Below are 18,337 nucleotides of genomic sequence, written 5' to 3'. Positions count from 1 at the left end.
AGAAGCTGTTAACTAAAAAAACATTACTACTACTTTACTCGACAACAGTATTTAATTTATTGGTTAAATTCAATAGTGCCCATCACTCCTTAACTATTCGGTTTTCGACAAAAGCATTTTGGACATAAAATTGTCCAAAGAATACACTCTAAAGCTATGCCCATCGTTAACATATGTATACACGGGACACTCTGTATACACATATGTTTTTAGCACGGGTTTGGGTAGTTTTTGGCCCTTTTTAGAAAGACAATCTGGCGGAAATGGCAATATTATGGTGATTCTCACAGTATACATCTCAATAAAGGTAATAGACCTTTCACATGAAAAACAGAAATGCTTTCTGATAATTTTTTATGAAAATATAGGTCGAGTAGAGCCTGTAATTCGAAAATTACGTATTTTTAACAATAAAAACACTGTGAAAAAAATTGTAAAAAAGTCACAATATTTGAAATAATTTAAAACGTGATCTGTGATGTCAATCCGACAAGCAATGACAATAAAACAGTGTCAACATTCGTATTAATTTATCATTATTTTCAACTTTAAATGACGTCAAACCAACATTCGTGTAACTTCGTGTGTTTCCGGATCGTTTTCGCCAATTTGAATTTTAATGATTTTCATTGTCTGTTTTCTCGGTCATATGGCTCCAAAAAAAAGGGGAAAAAAATTTGCCCATTTATCAAGACATTTACTTTCATTTAAAAAAAATAAAAGAAAATGTGAAAAATGTCTATTTGCTCAAGAGTGTTCTTAGATATGTTTCAAAAATTTGTTTAATCCGTTTAGGATTAAAAACTAACATCTCTATCTATGTACCTGTGTGTCTGTCAGTAACATCGAAGCTCCTTAATGCATGAATCGATTTTCTTGAAACAGCAAAGAATACTATCAAATGCGTACAGACAAGAAATTAAAATTAGTGCGGGCTTTTACGAGCTTCGATGCCACGGATTTGGGGGCTTTAAAAATTTTTTTAAACATATTTTTTAATAAATTGCTATCAGATTCCTATCATAAGTAAAACATTTCAAATAGATTGACTCATTTCTTTAAGGGTGTAGGTACTTCAAAACTCAAATATATACAAAAAAAGAACTGATCGGGGTGAGTACAATAGCTTTCTATCAAAAAGTTAATACATGTATACTAAGCTTTCATAATATATATATATTCTATCTCACTCACATTGAAAAAACCACCCTTTTCACCCACAAAAAACCTCCCTACACATCACCAATCTACTCTTCTACTCACCCTACCCATCTCACTCTAACATATACACACAATGAGAACTCTGAGTGTATATGTATGTGTTTGTGTGTTTGAGTGTATTGCTTATGCTTGTATGCTGTTTGGGTTGATGCTATGTACAGCACCGGCCAAAATAACTTTGTTAAAGAGAGGAATCTTAATTGTTAATCATTAACTGTATTTTTTTTTTACAAAAAACAAATAATTAATTATGATATAATTATGTACTAAGTACCAAAGATAACGTTTTACTATCAATTCATAGAGATAATATAGTAGTTAATATCTATGATACTATAGATATCAAATGGTATATCTGTGATTGATGTTATTACACGCAGCTTACGTTTCCGAATAAACGATTCTCTCGAATCGAACACCGTAACAATAACACGTGGACATATGAATATACACGTGCAAAATCTATATATCTATACATATAAACCATTGTCACACATTTATTATCAAACGAGACAGGAAACTCGTTGAAAAATTCAACTGAAGAATTTTTTTGTTTTGTTTTGGATAAATCAATCAAAATTAATTGTAAATCGTATAAAATATTATTGCGCTTTTATTGGGCTATTGTAGCCAAACAAAATAAAATTCAATTTTTAACTTAATTTTGCTACGAAATGGATTATTGGGTTTGTTCAGTTGAAATAGGCAGTTTAATGCTCATTTGCTTTTATGTGGACGCACAAATATATTTTGTTTCTAGCAGAAAAACCGCCTATTTCTAGGGAACAAGCCCATTGTAACGCATTACAAATTGTCCATGAATATTTTTCATTGTTATTAAAGTCTAAAGACGTAAGTTAAGAATTCAATTATCGCAACGTACATTCAGCGAAGTTTCTATAGCGCTCACTCTCGAGCTTAAAGAAAAGTTCCCTCCTTTGAAGAAGATTCTTTTGCGAACTAGCAACAGGACTTTTTGCGCATTTGTGACATGACAGTAGTCAATTTTATACCTAAAAATGATAGAAATTTTGCATAGAAGTGCTTTTGAAAAGTTCACATGATCCAATTTTAAGCACTAGGTACAATTCGCAAAAATACAAGAATTTTTTATTTTAAGAAAATAAGCCATTAATGAACCAACAGTCAGCGCGTTTTCAATAACGATTTGCATCTTTTTTATTGGGGAAAAACTGCAGTTTTGTAGGTAAAATGTAGGTAACAAAGATACACATCGAAGAGCACTATTGGGGTCGATTTTTAGGGACATTGTATTTCATCCCGGATTCATCAACTTAGCTTGACCATTTTTGTAAATTTTCTGAGAGTTGATGTATAATCAAAATGCATAGATATATTAAACAAGCGAAAGGAACAAGATTAAACAGAAGATTCTATGTATCATTTACAATAAATAAATTTTTAGGTTTGCTCTCCAGTATTCATGACTTTATAACAAGTTAGTAATTTTCCCTTTTCGGTGCTAGCTTATCGGTAAAGAGATAAGTAGGCTTTGAATTTGAATTCCTGTCTAAGGCAAGCTTTTATAAAAAAAAAAAAAAAAAAAAAAGTATCAAATAAATCTACCCTAGAGTTGCTCTCAGAGGTGGTTACAACTTTGTAGCAAGTTAGCATTTTACGCTTTTAATTGCTAGTTCTCAGGCAAGAAAGAAATATGGCTTATTTTATATGAATTAACATTTTTCAAAAATAAAATTTTTTATCTGGAAAAAGATGTATTCGATCTTTCTAGAGCCAACGTAAAAAATATATTGACAATTAGATTAAAAATTGGTACCATTTATTTTTCAAAGAGTTTCACGATTTTTCACCAATAAAACTTATAACAATAGATTAAGGTTCTACGACCACTATCGTCATTAAAAATTTTACTCATGTAAAATAGAGTAGCCAAAATGTAAGTTTAAAATTTTTGTGTCTATATCAAAAACAACTGAGAGAGGTCAATCTAGACAATTTCAGAGTGCTTTTTCGAACATAATAGCGCAGTTTAATGGATTCGAACTTATAATAAGCTAAATTTAAGTTGTTCTAAGGCAGAATTAAAAGATCAAAATAGTTACATTTAACCGTGAGTTTCAAAAACATACCTTGTTTTTTCTCTCTACAATTTTGGTTTAAACATCTGTAATGAAGTTCAAATTCAATTTTTATCTGTACAAGTTCAAAACTTTTATTTCAATGCTCAATATCGAATGTTTGTTTTCTTATATAACGTCATTTTAAAACGTAATTTACGGACTACTTATGACAGATTTACAAATAATTAGTTTAAATAGTTTTTTTCATAAAACGATTATCCCACTTTATTAAAGATCCCCAAAAAGAATCAGTTTGAAAGATAATAGAACGTTTGTAAATGACTCAATTTCCTTAGAAAATACGTTTTCTTGCTATCATCTTATAACCTTAAATATCAAATAAGCCCCTTTAGAAATATACATTTAGGAAAAGTTTCAATAAGCTTGAGATAAAAAAAACAACATTATTAGAATTTTTAGCATACGAATCCTGTTATAAACCGGGTGTAACTTGACATTATATGCTAGGACAAAATTTTTTGTTCGAAGCATTTTTTACAAACGAGATAGTTTTAATAAAGTCAATTTCTATCTAAATATGTTTACCCTTTTGGGTAAACTTTGCAGTCAGTTTCTTTTTGAAAGATGCGGTTTTTGAAAAAATGATAACCTTTTATTTTAAATAAGGAATAATTTTCTAATTTAAAATTTTCTTCTATCTCTTATCAGTTATAAATCATAGCGAACGTTTCATTGAATCTGTAAGATCAAGTCGAATATAATGATTGCGGGAAATGTGCGTCAACGAACTCTCTAAGACTTATTTTTCGAGTTTCGAGCACATGTCTAGTTAAAAGAACACCACGTATATGTCGAAATAATGTTAGATATATTAATTACTTTCTTTTGATTAATTAGGAAAATATGCATTAATTAAAAGATATTTTCATTTAATTACGTTGATGTCTAAATTGATTGTGAAAATTAGTAAACAGTAAAAATATTTCATATCTTCAAAACGTCTGTAATAAATCTACATATTTTCGATTCGCAAATTGGGTCTGTTAGCCTGATAAATGTAAACATGATGAATGAATAAATTCTACGTAAAGTATTTCCTCGAATTCTTTTTAAATTATATATAAATGACGAACTTTAAAATAAAAATTAAATTATTATATCTCGAAACAATCGTGATAGAAAAATCTGAAATAGTTTATAATTAATTTGTATGAAATAGGACTAGGCGATTAAATGAAATAATTTGGATAAATTGAACGTTACGTCATTTATTTATGTCTCGGCAACTAAAAATTAAAAACCAATAATAATTTATTGATTATAATCTCAAGACATAAAATTAGGTTAGATTACTTAACTGACTTAGGTTTTATTCAAATTAATTCATTTATTCTTCTAGTTCTATTTCTTAGAAATTAATTATTGATATAAAGTATTGATACGATTGAAAAAATATCTAAAATTAAAGAAATTCCAACAGTTTACGAATGTCATCGGGCAGGGGATATTGAAGACAATTACATATACGATTGACAACGGATTCAAGATCATTTCTCCAATAAATACTCTAATTATATAGATATCAAATTTTAGATGGATTTTATAACTCACAATTAAACATTTGATATATTCATAAATTATCAATAAGTTTTAAATCGAATACCTGCTAACTAAATTTTTACTTAGTTTTAAATATTATTTTATTAATTACTCTAATTACAATGAGAAAATTTAACGTATTTATTAGAAGTGAGATATTATTTGATTCGATTCGCAAGATTTTTATCATAATTATTCAAGAAAATGTTAAGTATTTATTTTCTTTCTTAATTTTATTTTAGATTTTTACAAATATTACTTAAAAAATGTCATTTTTAAATAGAATAAAAAAAATGTATGTGAAAATCTGAACATTTGAGTAAATGACATTGCCTAAAACATATTTGTTTACTTCATTTCAAACAGAAGAAAATTATTATTTGTATTCGTAAAAGAAAATTTAAAAATGGATTTTTAATAACTCACCCTTGATCCATTCTATCTACAGGATTCGGACCAGTCATCATACCATGTCCAGGACCTAATGGTCCTCCCATCGGATGTCCAGGTCCATGACCAAACGGTGATCCAGGTGGCATGCCAAATTGTGGCCCACCAAAAGGTTGGCCCGGAGACGCAAAATGTGGATTACCGCCTCCGGGCCCTGGCCCACTAACAAATGGTGGTCCTGAAGAACCGGGTCTACCAAATGGTGGTCCACCGGCTGAAGGTGATCCAAACGGTCCTGATCCAGGACCATTGTATGGTGGGCCAGCTGAATTAGGTGGTGGCGGAAAACCGGCATTACCAACACTTTGTGGACCAGGTCCAGGACCCGGTGTTGATGAGCCGGATGGTGCGGGTGACGCATTATATTGCGGAGTATTTGAACCTGGAGGAGGCCCCCCCTGATAGGGTGGTGCACCTGCTGGTGATCCAGCACCAGCCGTCGGGCCTTGAAATGGTGACGGCCCCTGGAAGCCCGCCGCCGGCCCGGAAAAAGAATTGGCGGCACTAGCCGCAAAGTTTTGGGGCTCCGAGCCGGGCGGCGGTCCCTTCCAGGAGGCAGCGGGGTCCTCCAGTGTGGCGGGCAGCGTGATGGGTGGCGCTACTCGGCGGCTAAGGCCTGCAACAATAACTTTCACTTAACAAAACTTAACACACTTGAGAAACAAAACACAACACTAGCTCAGACCGGCATACACGACATAACCTGAACTTAGATAATAAATATGCCGCATACATAACCTCTCTGATACGGCTGTGCTCATGCCTAACACAAAATTAAATAGAAATTTATAGAACAATATAAAAAAATACAATTACATTTTGTTTTACGTTGACCTCCGCGTCCTTGTCTCATTCTGTCAATGCCAAATAACACAATTTTTGTTGGTTATTTTGAACTGTGAGTCGAGTCGATGCATAATTATTACATTTAAAAACATAAACTAACAGAACACTCAAAAAATAATTAAAACAACACAAAATTATTATAAATATCAAACACACAAACACACCAATCACTAACATTTCAATTTTATTTACGTACTCTTCTCACATTTACATTATTTGAAAATTTACAAGTAGTGCTTCGGCTTTACACCGACACCAAACACAACTTCTCAAGAAGCTAAGCAAGTAAACACTGCTAGTGATTGGCGCGCATACATGTCGCGCATCGCGCTGTTTCCGACATTGCACGATATTATCGGCAGTTGTTTAAAAACAAGCGCCTAGACTCTATCTACCGACCACTTCTCACAAATAAATATACAAACATCTCTAATATCTCTCTAAAATAATAATCATCCATCTATATTTTTAATAATATTTACGTCAACTAAAAAAATATTTATTATTATTCATTTTTTATTTAAATTAAATTATTTATTTTATTTTTTGTAAGAATATAACAATTTTATTGGCGTGTGTGATAATGCATATCATTTATCATACAAGACATCAAGAAATGAGGTTATAAAATTCATTTTATTAAAAATTCATCCAATTTATTGATATTTTCTAATAAAATGTAATGGTATTTTTTTGCATATTTAAGAAAATTTGTTCTATAATCTTTATTACCAACTTTTGAAAACATTTTAGAGTAAAATCCCACCTTTTCCGACTTTGCCGCTACTTAAAATAAATGTAGTATTATTAACCGAATTGTCAACTAATTTTCTTTTTTGGTCGCCTACAAAAATTATCTTGCGAAAAACCTCCAATAGCTGCCATTTTTACAGCAAGGCGATGCGATAAGAGCAAGTTGTCGAGGCATGGACTGTCAGTAGCGTCGATGAAATCCACGCTGATATTGCACACATTCTACCGGCTACACACCGCACTTAAACATGTATAACACATGTCCCACAAACACAAAACTCACTTCAAAGTTTTTTTTAAGTTAATAATAAAAAATTTTTGAGTTTTTTTTTTTAATACACTTTTTTCACAAGCACGCGCTTTTTTTTTACACTAAACATGAAGCATTTTTTTTTTCATTTCAATGTCTTCTCCATCGTACGTGAAACGGTGGTTGACAGTGTCACCCTAAAAATCAATAAAGTTCTCCATCCCTCGGCCCTTCTTTCCCCTATAGTATTCCGCAACAGTACACGATATCATAACGAGGTGTAGAGCAATTGAACAGAAAGTTTTGTCAGTGAACGGCGAGCGCTTCAGTCCGTCAAAACATTAAACACGCTTACCACCTATGTAGTGCAAAAAACTGAATAAAAATAACACCGGTGTTTACTGTCAAACTAAAACAATTGTTTTAACAAATATTATACGCAACTTTTCACTTGCCACGTCTTTTATAAAGTACTAAAATAATAAAGTAGATCAAGTTATAGTAAGTCGTGTCGGTGAATCGGTGATCGGTGATCGGTGTCCGTTCCACCGGTTCAGTCTGATGTACTTCTGGCGTGACTACTACATACGTACATACATTATGTACAAATAAATATACTCTAACTCTTATAATACAAATACAATAAACAGTAGAATATTCATCCACGTAAAATGCGACGACCGTAGAAAAGTGCCAACTACCACACACACACAGCTCACTGAACAATAGCGGTGTTATGATGATATTTTTTTAAGGGGGGACTTTTGTTTTTTTGTAGATGTAACGGCTGGGTGACAAACTGACAATTGATATTGCTTACGATCGCATCGTTTTTGAAAGTCATTTTTTTATTACTTACTTGCATCTGCATTCTATTATCAATTATCATAAAATATGATAATATTTAAATCAAATACATTTTTTATTCCAAATAAAAACATTTTTTTTGGCGCCATATTTACTTATGCCTATCTTTTTTTCTTAGTTCAAGGACTTAGTGGAGTAAAATGAACTTAGATTATAAATTGAGCATTTTAATTGCTGACCTTGTTACTCGTTACCGTTTGTAGCTACCTCTTTCAAGCCTAACGAATGTTTACACATTTTATTTCTAAACTTTTTACACTTAAAAATGTATGACTATTTTTAGAAGAATCAAGATACTTGAAGTATTTATTTTATTTTATTAATTTTGCAATCCGATTTATTCTTGTTATGAGTCATAATCTCAAATGCTTTTTATATTGCGGTAAAAGTTTTAGGATATCCTCATTAGAGAATAATATTTCAATCAAATTTGTAAAATTTTACAAATATATCAAATGTAGAATTTTATTGAGTGTACCATGATGAAAATTATTTCATGTTTCAAAAGGAGATTTCAGCGATTTTTTTGATGACAACTATTTACTCTGAGAAATTTCATTTTCGAATTAAGTAATCGTCCCATGAATTATAAGTGACCATCTAAACTACGTATAGCTATTACTATTAGTATAGATAAACGTCAACGCGTTTAATGCTCTCGTCCGCACGGGGTAAGTTTCTTAAAATTATGTTACGAAAAAAATTATAATAATTTAATTATTTTAAACTTTTTATCCTGTTAAAAAAACCGTGCTATGTTAAAAAAAAATTTATTTATTAAAAACTTAAAATTGTATGTTAAAATATGGTGGAGGGTACGGGAAGAATAAAGTTATATAATTTTACCATGTTTCCTTTAGGTATATTATGATATTTTTTCTCGTTGTAATATCTTGTCATTCGTTTTACATATGGTCTGAAATTTTTGGGTTCTTTGCCGTTCCCATCGGGAACTGCCTTAATATGTCGACCAAATGCAAGTTTTTTCAATAAAAATAGAATCTTTGGTGCCACCGCGACAAAAATGACTATAATTATTTTCTAAGCAAATAATTATATAAGTAAATGATTTGTCGATTTTTCTGAATCTATAATGCTTGTAAAAGTGGGATCCAATTATAAAATTGTTCTTTTTAGTCAAAAATTTGATTTTGTTTCTTAAGTTTCCTAAATTCTCTGAAATATTTTAAAGCTATATAGCTTTTTTAAATAAATATTTTTCCAAATATTTTTTTAGTGGTCAGGAGATACTCGTAAGCATATTTCTAATCTTAAAAATCTTCAATTTTTTTTTAAATTAAATAATTTGGAAAAATAGAAAATTTTAAAAATTCAATATACTCACAAGATTAAAATCATTTCTAAAAGTTACTAAAAGTTATGGCCAGGGTCGCATTAGGCAACTGTCTAGGGACCCGCATCGCTTAGGGGTCACGGTGAAAGATCAAAAGAAGAAATGACAAATGAAAACATGTGTTTCAAGGTGATTTACGAATAATTAAAAAATGTCTATGGACCCCGCCATGGTTATGATATTGACTTTTGCTGAATGATTTTTAATTTTAAAACTTATGTTTTTTGCCTTCTTTTATTGTAAAAGCTGTTTTAAATAAATTTTTCTAATTTTACAAAAAAATATATTTATTGTGGAAATTAAAAGAAGTTTTAACAATTTCCATTTAAAAAAATTACTTACCTTCTGATAAAAAAATTAATATAAACAATAAACAATCCTTGAACTAAATGAAAAATTTTACATCTTGTAAAGCAGGCTTTACTATAAATAATTGTACACACACTGGTCATGGTTGGATGAAATTGAATTAAAACCTTATTTTTCTGTGTGTATGTAATATGTAATAATTATTAATTCTTGTATATTTTTATAAATAAATTATTTTTAGTTTTAATAGTTTTTGATATATAATTGAATAAATAAATAATCATTTAATTTTCATTAAAATATAAATAATTTAATAATAAAAAAAAAACAAAATCTAATAAAATATTTTTTATTTTATAAACATACAAACTATACATAAAATAATATTTATAATTCGAATTATTTTATTCAATAAGTACCGTAAATATTTTTATTTGGTACAAAATCACAGTTTACAAAAACGTAAATAATATTTAATAATTATTCAATAATTTAATACATTTATTTTAATTATTAGTTAAACAAGTAGGACCATCTTTCTTGTAAAATTGAAACTAATAATAATATACATTGGTTATATTTAAGGGTTCTGCAATAATCAGGTTTGAAACTTCGATAACGAATATATAACAGGACTTCCTTCTATTAAATTATAAAATCTACATTTACATGTACTTGCATTATTTATATCAAGGAGGATGTCTATTATCTTTCATCATTTTGATTTCCGGATTAATTTAATATAAAATACGTTTTTAAAAATGCAAAAATCATATATTCCACGAAATAAATTTACAATAGCTCTTTGGCGTTACAAAAATTTTAATGCAAGAAACGTTTATTCAAAAAACAAAGGAACTTAATATCCAATTGGTTTTTTTTTACAATGAATTTTCTTTTTCTGATTATTGCACTAATATACTTTTTTAAATTTTACTTACGTAAATTTTCATGAAAATAATGTTTGGAAAATTTTAAGAAAGATGATTTACAATTGAATTTACGCATTTTTATTTAGATATAAATATTTTGAAATAATGAACGAAAAAAAGAAATAATTAATCGTTAAATAAAATGAGGAGTTTTGAAATAATAGGGTAGTTGTCTAATTTAGAAATTTGTACTGAATGTAAAATTTTTAAATTGTGGTCTAATTTACCAAGAAATTTATTTACCAATACAAAAATGTTTATATTCCATGCATTGAAGTGAAAAGGCTTTTTTACTTAATACAAGTTTAATATTGTATTTCCAACAAAATAAAATTTGATAACTCCATTTATGAGCTGTTAGGCTTGAAGCAATATACTTTTCCTTGAATTGTTCGAATCTTGCAAACGAAACCCTTTAGTTTTTATGAGCTCTTTTGTTGTTTTGGTTGGAACAATGATTAACCCTGAACCATATGTTAAAAAGTTTTCTCACTTTTTCCCAACGCATGTCTTGAAAACAGAACTTTTTCCAATTTATGTTAATATAATGATTATACTAGATTCCTGTTTTGGTTTTTACACCACAAATATTTACATATTTTTTTCGAATTATTCTAGCTGATATCTTTACCGGTTGATTAAACTAGGTAAGATTTTGTAAATGATAAAAAACTTTTCTTGATTTTCCCTGTCTCTATCTTATCGGAAAATTAACACCTTTCTTTATCTTTACCTATCACAAAACAAGAGCAATTTTTTCTAAAAAATTGAACACAAAATTATGAAAATTATACTTAAGGTACATCGTAAAATGGCAACACTTTTGCGGGACTAAATTCAATATTTAAGACGTTTTTTTATTTCGATTTTCTTAAGCCAAATGAAAACGTCGTAATGTAATACTTAAATTAACATTTATTAATTTTCAATTTTTGCATCCGTCATAAATCATGAGAATGTCCAAAAAAGCGAGTGTATTTGATGCTTAATTCTTTCAGAAAAACGGGACTTGGGACTCTAAACTTGATACTCCCCATATCAATGATTAAAGCTCCTCGAATAACAATTCTGTTCAACTCCTATAATTTTCATTTATCGTTTATTTTTATATATAAAAATTTGATTTTTTTTATATGTAACCACCATTTATAACAAAACAAAATTGGAAGTACATGTGATGAATGAACTTTGCCTTTAATGAGAGACAAATTATAATCCGCCCATTGTGTGAAATTTCCTCACAGAGATGATCGCGATAGCCGCAATGTTAATTCATTTACAGCCTTGTCACATCGTGACAAGTTATAAGCGCGCTGATTTAAACATAAACAATTACATCAAACAAATTTTTTGTCAATTAAAATACATATAAGCAATTTTTTTATTGGCCTGGTATTTAATAAATTCCTCTTTATTTTATCATTCTTTTTTTAATGAATTATTTTATAGAAAATTAAAACAAAACTCATGTGAAAATTATTGAACATTTCAAATATAAGTAGAAATAATTTATAAATCATAAATAAAAACATTAATCATCTTGATAACGTAACTTCAAAGTAGATTTATAATCATAATAAAAATAAAACATGCACTAAAAAAAAAACAGATTAATTTATAAATCATAGTTAGATTCAGTTCAAAAAATAAAACAAAGATGAACCTACAGCTACTTTGAGTATCTGACAACGCTGCACTCATTGTTATAGTCCTAGGACTCATAAAATTAAATATTTAATTTTGAGTTATAATAATTGTAATGAAATTTGTTTTAATGAATACTAGAATATTTATAAATATTATCGAAGATAATAAATGAGAACTCTAGGATATATCGAAATAAATTTCGATTTTTGCCCCAATTTCCTAGATCAGTTTTTTTAATTTTTAAAATACGTATTTTCGACTACCAAGTAGTCATCATCAGCCAAGCACAGTCAACTGATGGAAGTTGATTGGCTAGCGCCACTGATACTACAATTTGACAGATACTGTGAACAGTATAAATTATAGACACACGAAAGTATCATTGTGCAGTCCGCCACCAAATTAGCAAAGAGTAACATTCATAATAAGAGTAATCACTAGCTAATTCTTACTGATGATGACTACTTGGTAGTCGAAAATACGTATTTTAAAAATATAAAAAACTGATCTAGGAAATTGGGGCAAAAATCGAAATTTATTACTAGAAATATGTATTACATTTATTGTGAAATATCAGATAGATGCAAATAAAAAAAAGCCTTATGTCTCAAATGAAACGTAAAATAATATGAGCATGTTAGAATTCTAGCAATTGCTAGCATACAAATCAGAGTTTCGCCTCATTTTTCGATTAAAACAACTACCCCATTGTTAAACATGCAATTGAAAAATGAATCAAGAAATACTTTCCATACGAACTTAAGATGTATTTTCAATGTTGAATTTAAAATGTAAATTATATTAAACTGACTGACACGTTGTGAAAATTACAATCGTTTTTGTTATTTTTTTTAACAAATATATATTTACATTATTTTGTACATTATTTACAAAAGAGTACAAAAAAGAAAAACTGAATTTTCATACACTTTATAATTATAACATCATTATTATTAATATAATAATTTTATACTGGCAATAATATTTTTTTTATTTTAATTTTTACTGTTGTTAGACGTTTGGCCAACGGACGTAATAGATGCTGAACTTTCTTGTAATACCGGTGGAAATGGCAGTCGTAAGCCCGATGTATGTGCGATCAATTCTTTATACAATTGTAATTGTTCTGCTGTTGGTGTTTGTGGAAATAATGGTAAAGTAGCTGCCATATGCATTGGATTTGGGGGATATAAACCTTGTGCAATTGCCGCTGTGTAATATAAGGAGGAATCGAGCATTGGTAAGAATGGATGTTTGGATGCTGAAGCCGCAGCAGCTGCCGATAATTGAGGTAAATAATTTGGATATAATGATGCTGGGAAAAGTGAACTAGGACTTGTCGCTTGTTGTGTCATTTGTTTCTTATGTCTTGAACTACTACTTTCATCGGATTTCGAAACACGATTCGACGATGATGAACTACTGTGATGTGGTGGAGGCGTTGGTATTACAAGATTGGCACTATTTGATGAGGTAGATGATCCATTTCTATGATTACTTCGTGACAACGAAGTAGAAATATTTAAATGATTCATATGATGTTTTCCATTTTCTAATCGTCCTGACGTTGATCCCATTTTATTTGGTACAAATTTACCATTTGATGATCGTTTATGTGAAGAAGAAGAAGATGATGATAGTTTGTGATTAGTTGTTGGAGGGATTTGTAACTTTTGCGGTGAAGGTGGTATTGTTGAAGATTTATGTGAACTTTTTGGATTACCAACTATCGTTATTTCTAAATTCGAACCAACAACTCGTCCATCAATCATTGGGGGGAAATTATACCCGGAATATTTATTATTCGATTTTTGTACAGGTTCTTTATATGATGAGGATGATGATTGAGAGGAAGCAGCAGCAGCGGTGGGTAAAGGCACAGAAGGTATTCGCATTATTTCTACAATAGGTTTCTGAGGGCTTTTTACAGTTAAATCTAATACTTCCCCACCTGATGGTTTATGCGCTGATGGTATTAATTGTGAGATATGTGAATTTAACTGTGGAGCTGGAATTTGTAAATCCACTTTTGGATTACCATAAACGACTTTCTCGGAATGACTATAAATTGATCTAGACTGTATTACTTGTGGAGGTATTTGGCCATTATTAAATGGATTACGTAAGCTAGATGATGGATTTTGAGGAACATATGGGGATTTAGGTGGATTTGACATATTTCTGCGATATTGTGATATGCTATCGGGCGGTGGCAAATGTTTAGGAGTCGAAGATATTGGTTTCATTGTTGTTGGTGGTAACATTTTATTGACTGATGGACTCACAGTAATTGATACTCTTCCGAGTTGTTTTGGAGTTTCAGGTGGATTATTGAATTGATGAATCACAGAAGGTCTAGGATCTTTTGTAATTGGTGTGATTTCTAATGCTGATGCAATGGCTGTTACTTCAAGCCCACCTTCTTTTAAAATGTCTAATCTTCGTTTCTTCACTTCCGGTACGGGTGTGATTGTAATTGGAGATGGTTGCGAATCATCTTCTAGGTCAATAATTTCAGGAGTTTTTGGTTTATATGGAACTTCAATAGGTTCATCGTCATCATCGTCTTCGATTACTGTTTTATTTGCTTCTTGTGACATATTCTCTTTATTTGTCACTTCTGGTGTGTTCTCTTTTTCATCTGGCAATGTTTGTGGTTGAACTGGCACTGAAACATTTTCCATAGATGGTTTATCGGCGGCAAGTGATGGCGGATCTTTTGGTGAAACATTTGTTGGAATGCTAATTGGTGCTGTTGGAGCTGGTAATACGGATGCCATTGATGTTGGCAACGGTACTGGAGGTGTGATTGGTGTTACGATAGCCGATGTGACTGTTGTTGGCGACGTACTTATTGGTTGAACAAGGGTACTACTAGTACTACTAACGTTATTACTAGTTGCAATTAATTTGTCTTGTTTTAATGATTCACGCATTCGATCTGGTTTTACGCGCACACTTCGTAAAGATGACGTCTTACCATCAGACTTCTTTTCAGGTATTGTAAAGACCTAAAATGTAAAAAAATAATAGATTAGAATAATATAATAACTTTTCTCTCAAGAAAAAAAAATACGAATTTCTTCTAAGCTACGTTGGCTTTACCCGAGAATTAAGATTTATTGTGAATACAAAAGGAAAAAAGGGAATTTGTACTTTGGGTACTTGGAGCAGTTCATAAAAATACGTCAAGCTAAAATTGGTTCTTTAGTTCTGCTTATTCTTTTGATCTCTTTCACTAAGACACGCATTGATGCGCTACATCCCGTACAGATCGGGTCTAGAACTTTGACATTTTTAGGTTATTTAGTTTAATCCAGGAGTTTGTGTATTTGACACACTGACCGTCGCATAGATTTAAATGAAAGACCCATGTATCATATAAAAGCCATTTGTCATATATTTTTTTTACGTTGACCTCCAGTAAAGGTAGTGGGACACCAAGAATAAGCGATGACTATTCTCCATCTCAAATTGTTCGACGAGGAAAATTTCTCGCAATCCAGTGGGCAGAATTTTCTAATTAAATATGATGTTTAACGACTATTTATTTAATTATTTTTAAATGTTCGGTTTATCGGAATTTAAGCTAGTCTATCATTTTAATTGGATTATTATATACTTAATAATAATAATTAAATTACTTATGGTTAGACACATGAAATATAGTACAGTAAAAGATTAAGAAAGAAATTAAGGAAAATGAAATAAACCACTTTTTGCTTAAACTGGGTGGAAATGTGTTTCTTAGATGTCAAATATCATTCGTAAACTATGAGTAACTTGTATTAGATATATGTAATACATGTATATAAGTTTTTCGATTATTTGATGAACAGACAGTCATGAAAAACACTAAACTTATACAATACATGTATAACATATACGTAAAACAAGTTGCCTACATGAAATTTTACCCGTACCGTTTCATTTAATAAATAATTTATTGTTTATTAACAAATAAAAACATTTACGCAACTAACTCATGGTTTATAAATTATATTTGTCACCTAAGAAACACATTCCACCAGATTTTTGCAAAAAGTGAGCGGTTTATTTTATTTTCTTTAATGTGTTACATCTTTGACTGTACTATTATAAAAGTAAGGTGATGAAAAACGGGTTAAAAAATTGTGCTTACCTTATTTGTTGGTATTATAGGTGGAACGGTTACATCATTATTTTGACGAAGTGGCGTAACACGTTCGCCACTTGTGGAAGGTTTGCTTTCAATAATTTCTACATCATTATTACTGGCCGATTTACTCTTTTGTCTTCTCCTTTCCAATATTGGTAAAGGTTTATGTTCTTCTCCTTTAACTTTTCGCTCATAGGATAATAATAACCGTTCATAATGCCTTCGTGTTATAGTAGCTGCACTCGTACTATTCTGATTACCACCTAGTTCATCGTAAATCACTTTCCACATACGATTTGAAGTCACCTTATCATATCCACCTAATTTTTGTACTTTTGAATAAAATTGGTACAAATCAACTGTAAATTCAAAACAAAATAACTATTATTGGTACAACCGTAAAGATTTTTAAAAGTTTTAAAAACAAAAACTTACTTTCTTTAAAGCCCAAGGATGGAACTCTTCCAATAGCTGTTCGATGTGACTTCATAAACGAATTTAATTTGGATAAAAAGTCTTTTTCTTCAGTACTTTGAACACAACGAGTGCTACGTCTTGGTGAAGTGGTTGTGTTACATCGTAATCCATTTCGGCCACCTGTACTCGTAAGTCTCGTCTAAAATTAAAAAAAAATCATTAGAAATCAAAAATATTGAAGAAGTAGCCTAGTCTCCTGATAAACAGAAAGACAGGCAGGGATATTTTGCGTTTTATAATAACATGAAGAAAAACTGAAATTCGAAATTATTCTTAAAACATTAAATTATAGTAAATCCTGAAAGAACCTTTTTCCAAAAATCGATGAACTGGCGAGAAAAATAAAATTTTAAATTTTCGAACATTGTTTTTTGAACTAAAATCTTTCGTAAGACCACAAGCTATTTTACATTTATTGTTAAAAATTATTCTATTTTTATAATAATGGGAGCGCTCGGAAATAATATTCGGCTCATTTTTCATCTAAGAATCCAATGAATTATTTCAGTCTTCAAACCCGTTGTTGTTTCCAGAAAATTGTAAAATCCGGGAAGTTGAAATCATGTAACTACGTATAGTTCTATCAAACTAAAGTGGCACTGAGCAAAAGAGAGCTTCGCATACATATCTCTTATTCAGTGCCCTTTTGGTGTGATAGAACTCTAAAAATCAAAGAATATTTGAAACAACTTTTGGCGCCGTTAATTTTCAACGCGTCAAATTTAGTAATATAAATAAATGATAACTTACACGACCATTTGCAGATGTTCCAATTGTAACTGATGACTCTGATTCATTTGATTCAGATCCACCAGGTGAAATACTCCGTTTTTTTCTTTTACCACGAGGCCGGCCTTTTAATTTAGGCGCTAGATGGTTACAAAGTAATTCATGTCCTTCTAAATCAGGATAATCAAATGTATCCTTACAAAATAATACTTTTGTATTTTTACATGGTGATGTAAATCCGCCTAGAGCTGCCACTAATGAATTTTTTAACCATTTATCTTCCACATCTTCTAAGCGTTTCATAAGAGCTCGATACCGACAATATCGAGGGTAGCTAAGAACCATTACGCCAACACCCTTTGTCCAAGAATCATCTAAAACAAAAAGAAATGTTTATCAAAATTTTCAAAGTATCACCAGTTAATTAGGGGCCCCCGCACACTAAGCAACCAGAATGTGCCAATCCAAAATGTGATGGTTCATTGAAAATCATATACTAGGCGCATGCTAGGAATTCCTGGCTGCGGCAGACATTAAAACGAGTACTGCATGGCAGTTAAATTTCGGCACATTTATTGAAACAGCGAGATTACACATCCATGTCGATCGACTCAACGCTCTTGACCGGTCGCCGCCTGAATAATTGATTACAGCAACCGCATTGCCTAGTGTGCAGGGGTCTTAACGTGAGTTTGTGACTTA

The 18,337-nt window shown here is 30.6% G+C and overlaps 2 protein-coding genes across 5 annotated transcripts in view; both read right to left on the bottom strand.

Annotated features, from left to right (window-relative positions):
- The window catches only part of LOC123297833 (LIM domain-binding protein 2), a 203,126-nt gene extending 196,766 nt beyond the window's left edge, over positions 1-6,360 (bottom strand). For 3 of the 4 annotated variants that reach the window (XM_044879635.1, XM_044879636.1, XM_044879637.1), the window contains exons 1-2: positions 6,150-6,360; positions 5,310-5,949 (exon numbers count right to left, since the gene is read on the bottom strand). In XM_044879635.1, coding sequence (XP_044735570.1) covers positions 5,310-5,949; positions 6,150-6,186 — 677 coding nt within the window. In that variant the 5' untranslated portion in view covers positions 6,187-6,360. The remainder of the gene's footprint in view (positions 1-5,309; positions 5,950-6,149) is intronic. The other variant, XM_044879638.1, reaches the window with a different exon arrangement.
- Positions 6,361-13,268: 6,908 nt separating this feature from the next.
- The window catches only part of LOC123297756 (AT-rich interactive domain-containing protein 5B-like), a 187,958-nt gene continuing 182,889 nt past the window's right edge, over positions 13,269-18,337 (bottom strand). Inside the window, exons 4-7 of the mRNA XM_044879525.1 lie at positions 17,657-18,009; positions 16,865-17,045; positions 16,433-16,788; positions 13,269-15,302 (exon numbers count right to left, since the gene is read on the bottom strand). Coding sequence (XP_044735460.1) covers positions 13,287-15,302; positions 16,433-16,788; positions 16,865-17,045; positions 17,657-18,009 — 2,906 coding nt within the window. The 3' untranslated portion in view covers positions 13,269-13,286. The remainder of the gene's footprint in view (positions 15,303-16,432; positions 16,789-16,864; positions 17,046-17,656; positions 18,010-18,337) is intronic.

This window comes from Chrysoperla carnea, chromosome 4 (genome assembly GCF_905475395.1).
Source record: "Chrysoperla carnea chromosome 4, inChrCarn1.1, whole genome shotgun sequence".
Taxonomy (NCBI): Eukaryota; Metazoa; Arthropoda; class Insecta; order Neuroptera; family Chrysopidae; genus Chrysoperla; species Chrysoperla carnea.
Note: the sequence above shows the minus strand (reverse complement) of the source record. Positions and strands in the feature narration are given on the sequence as shown.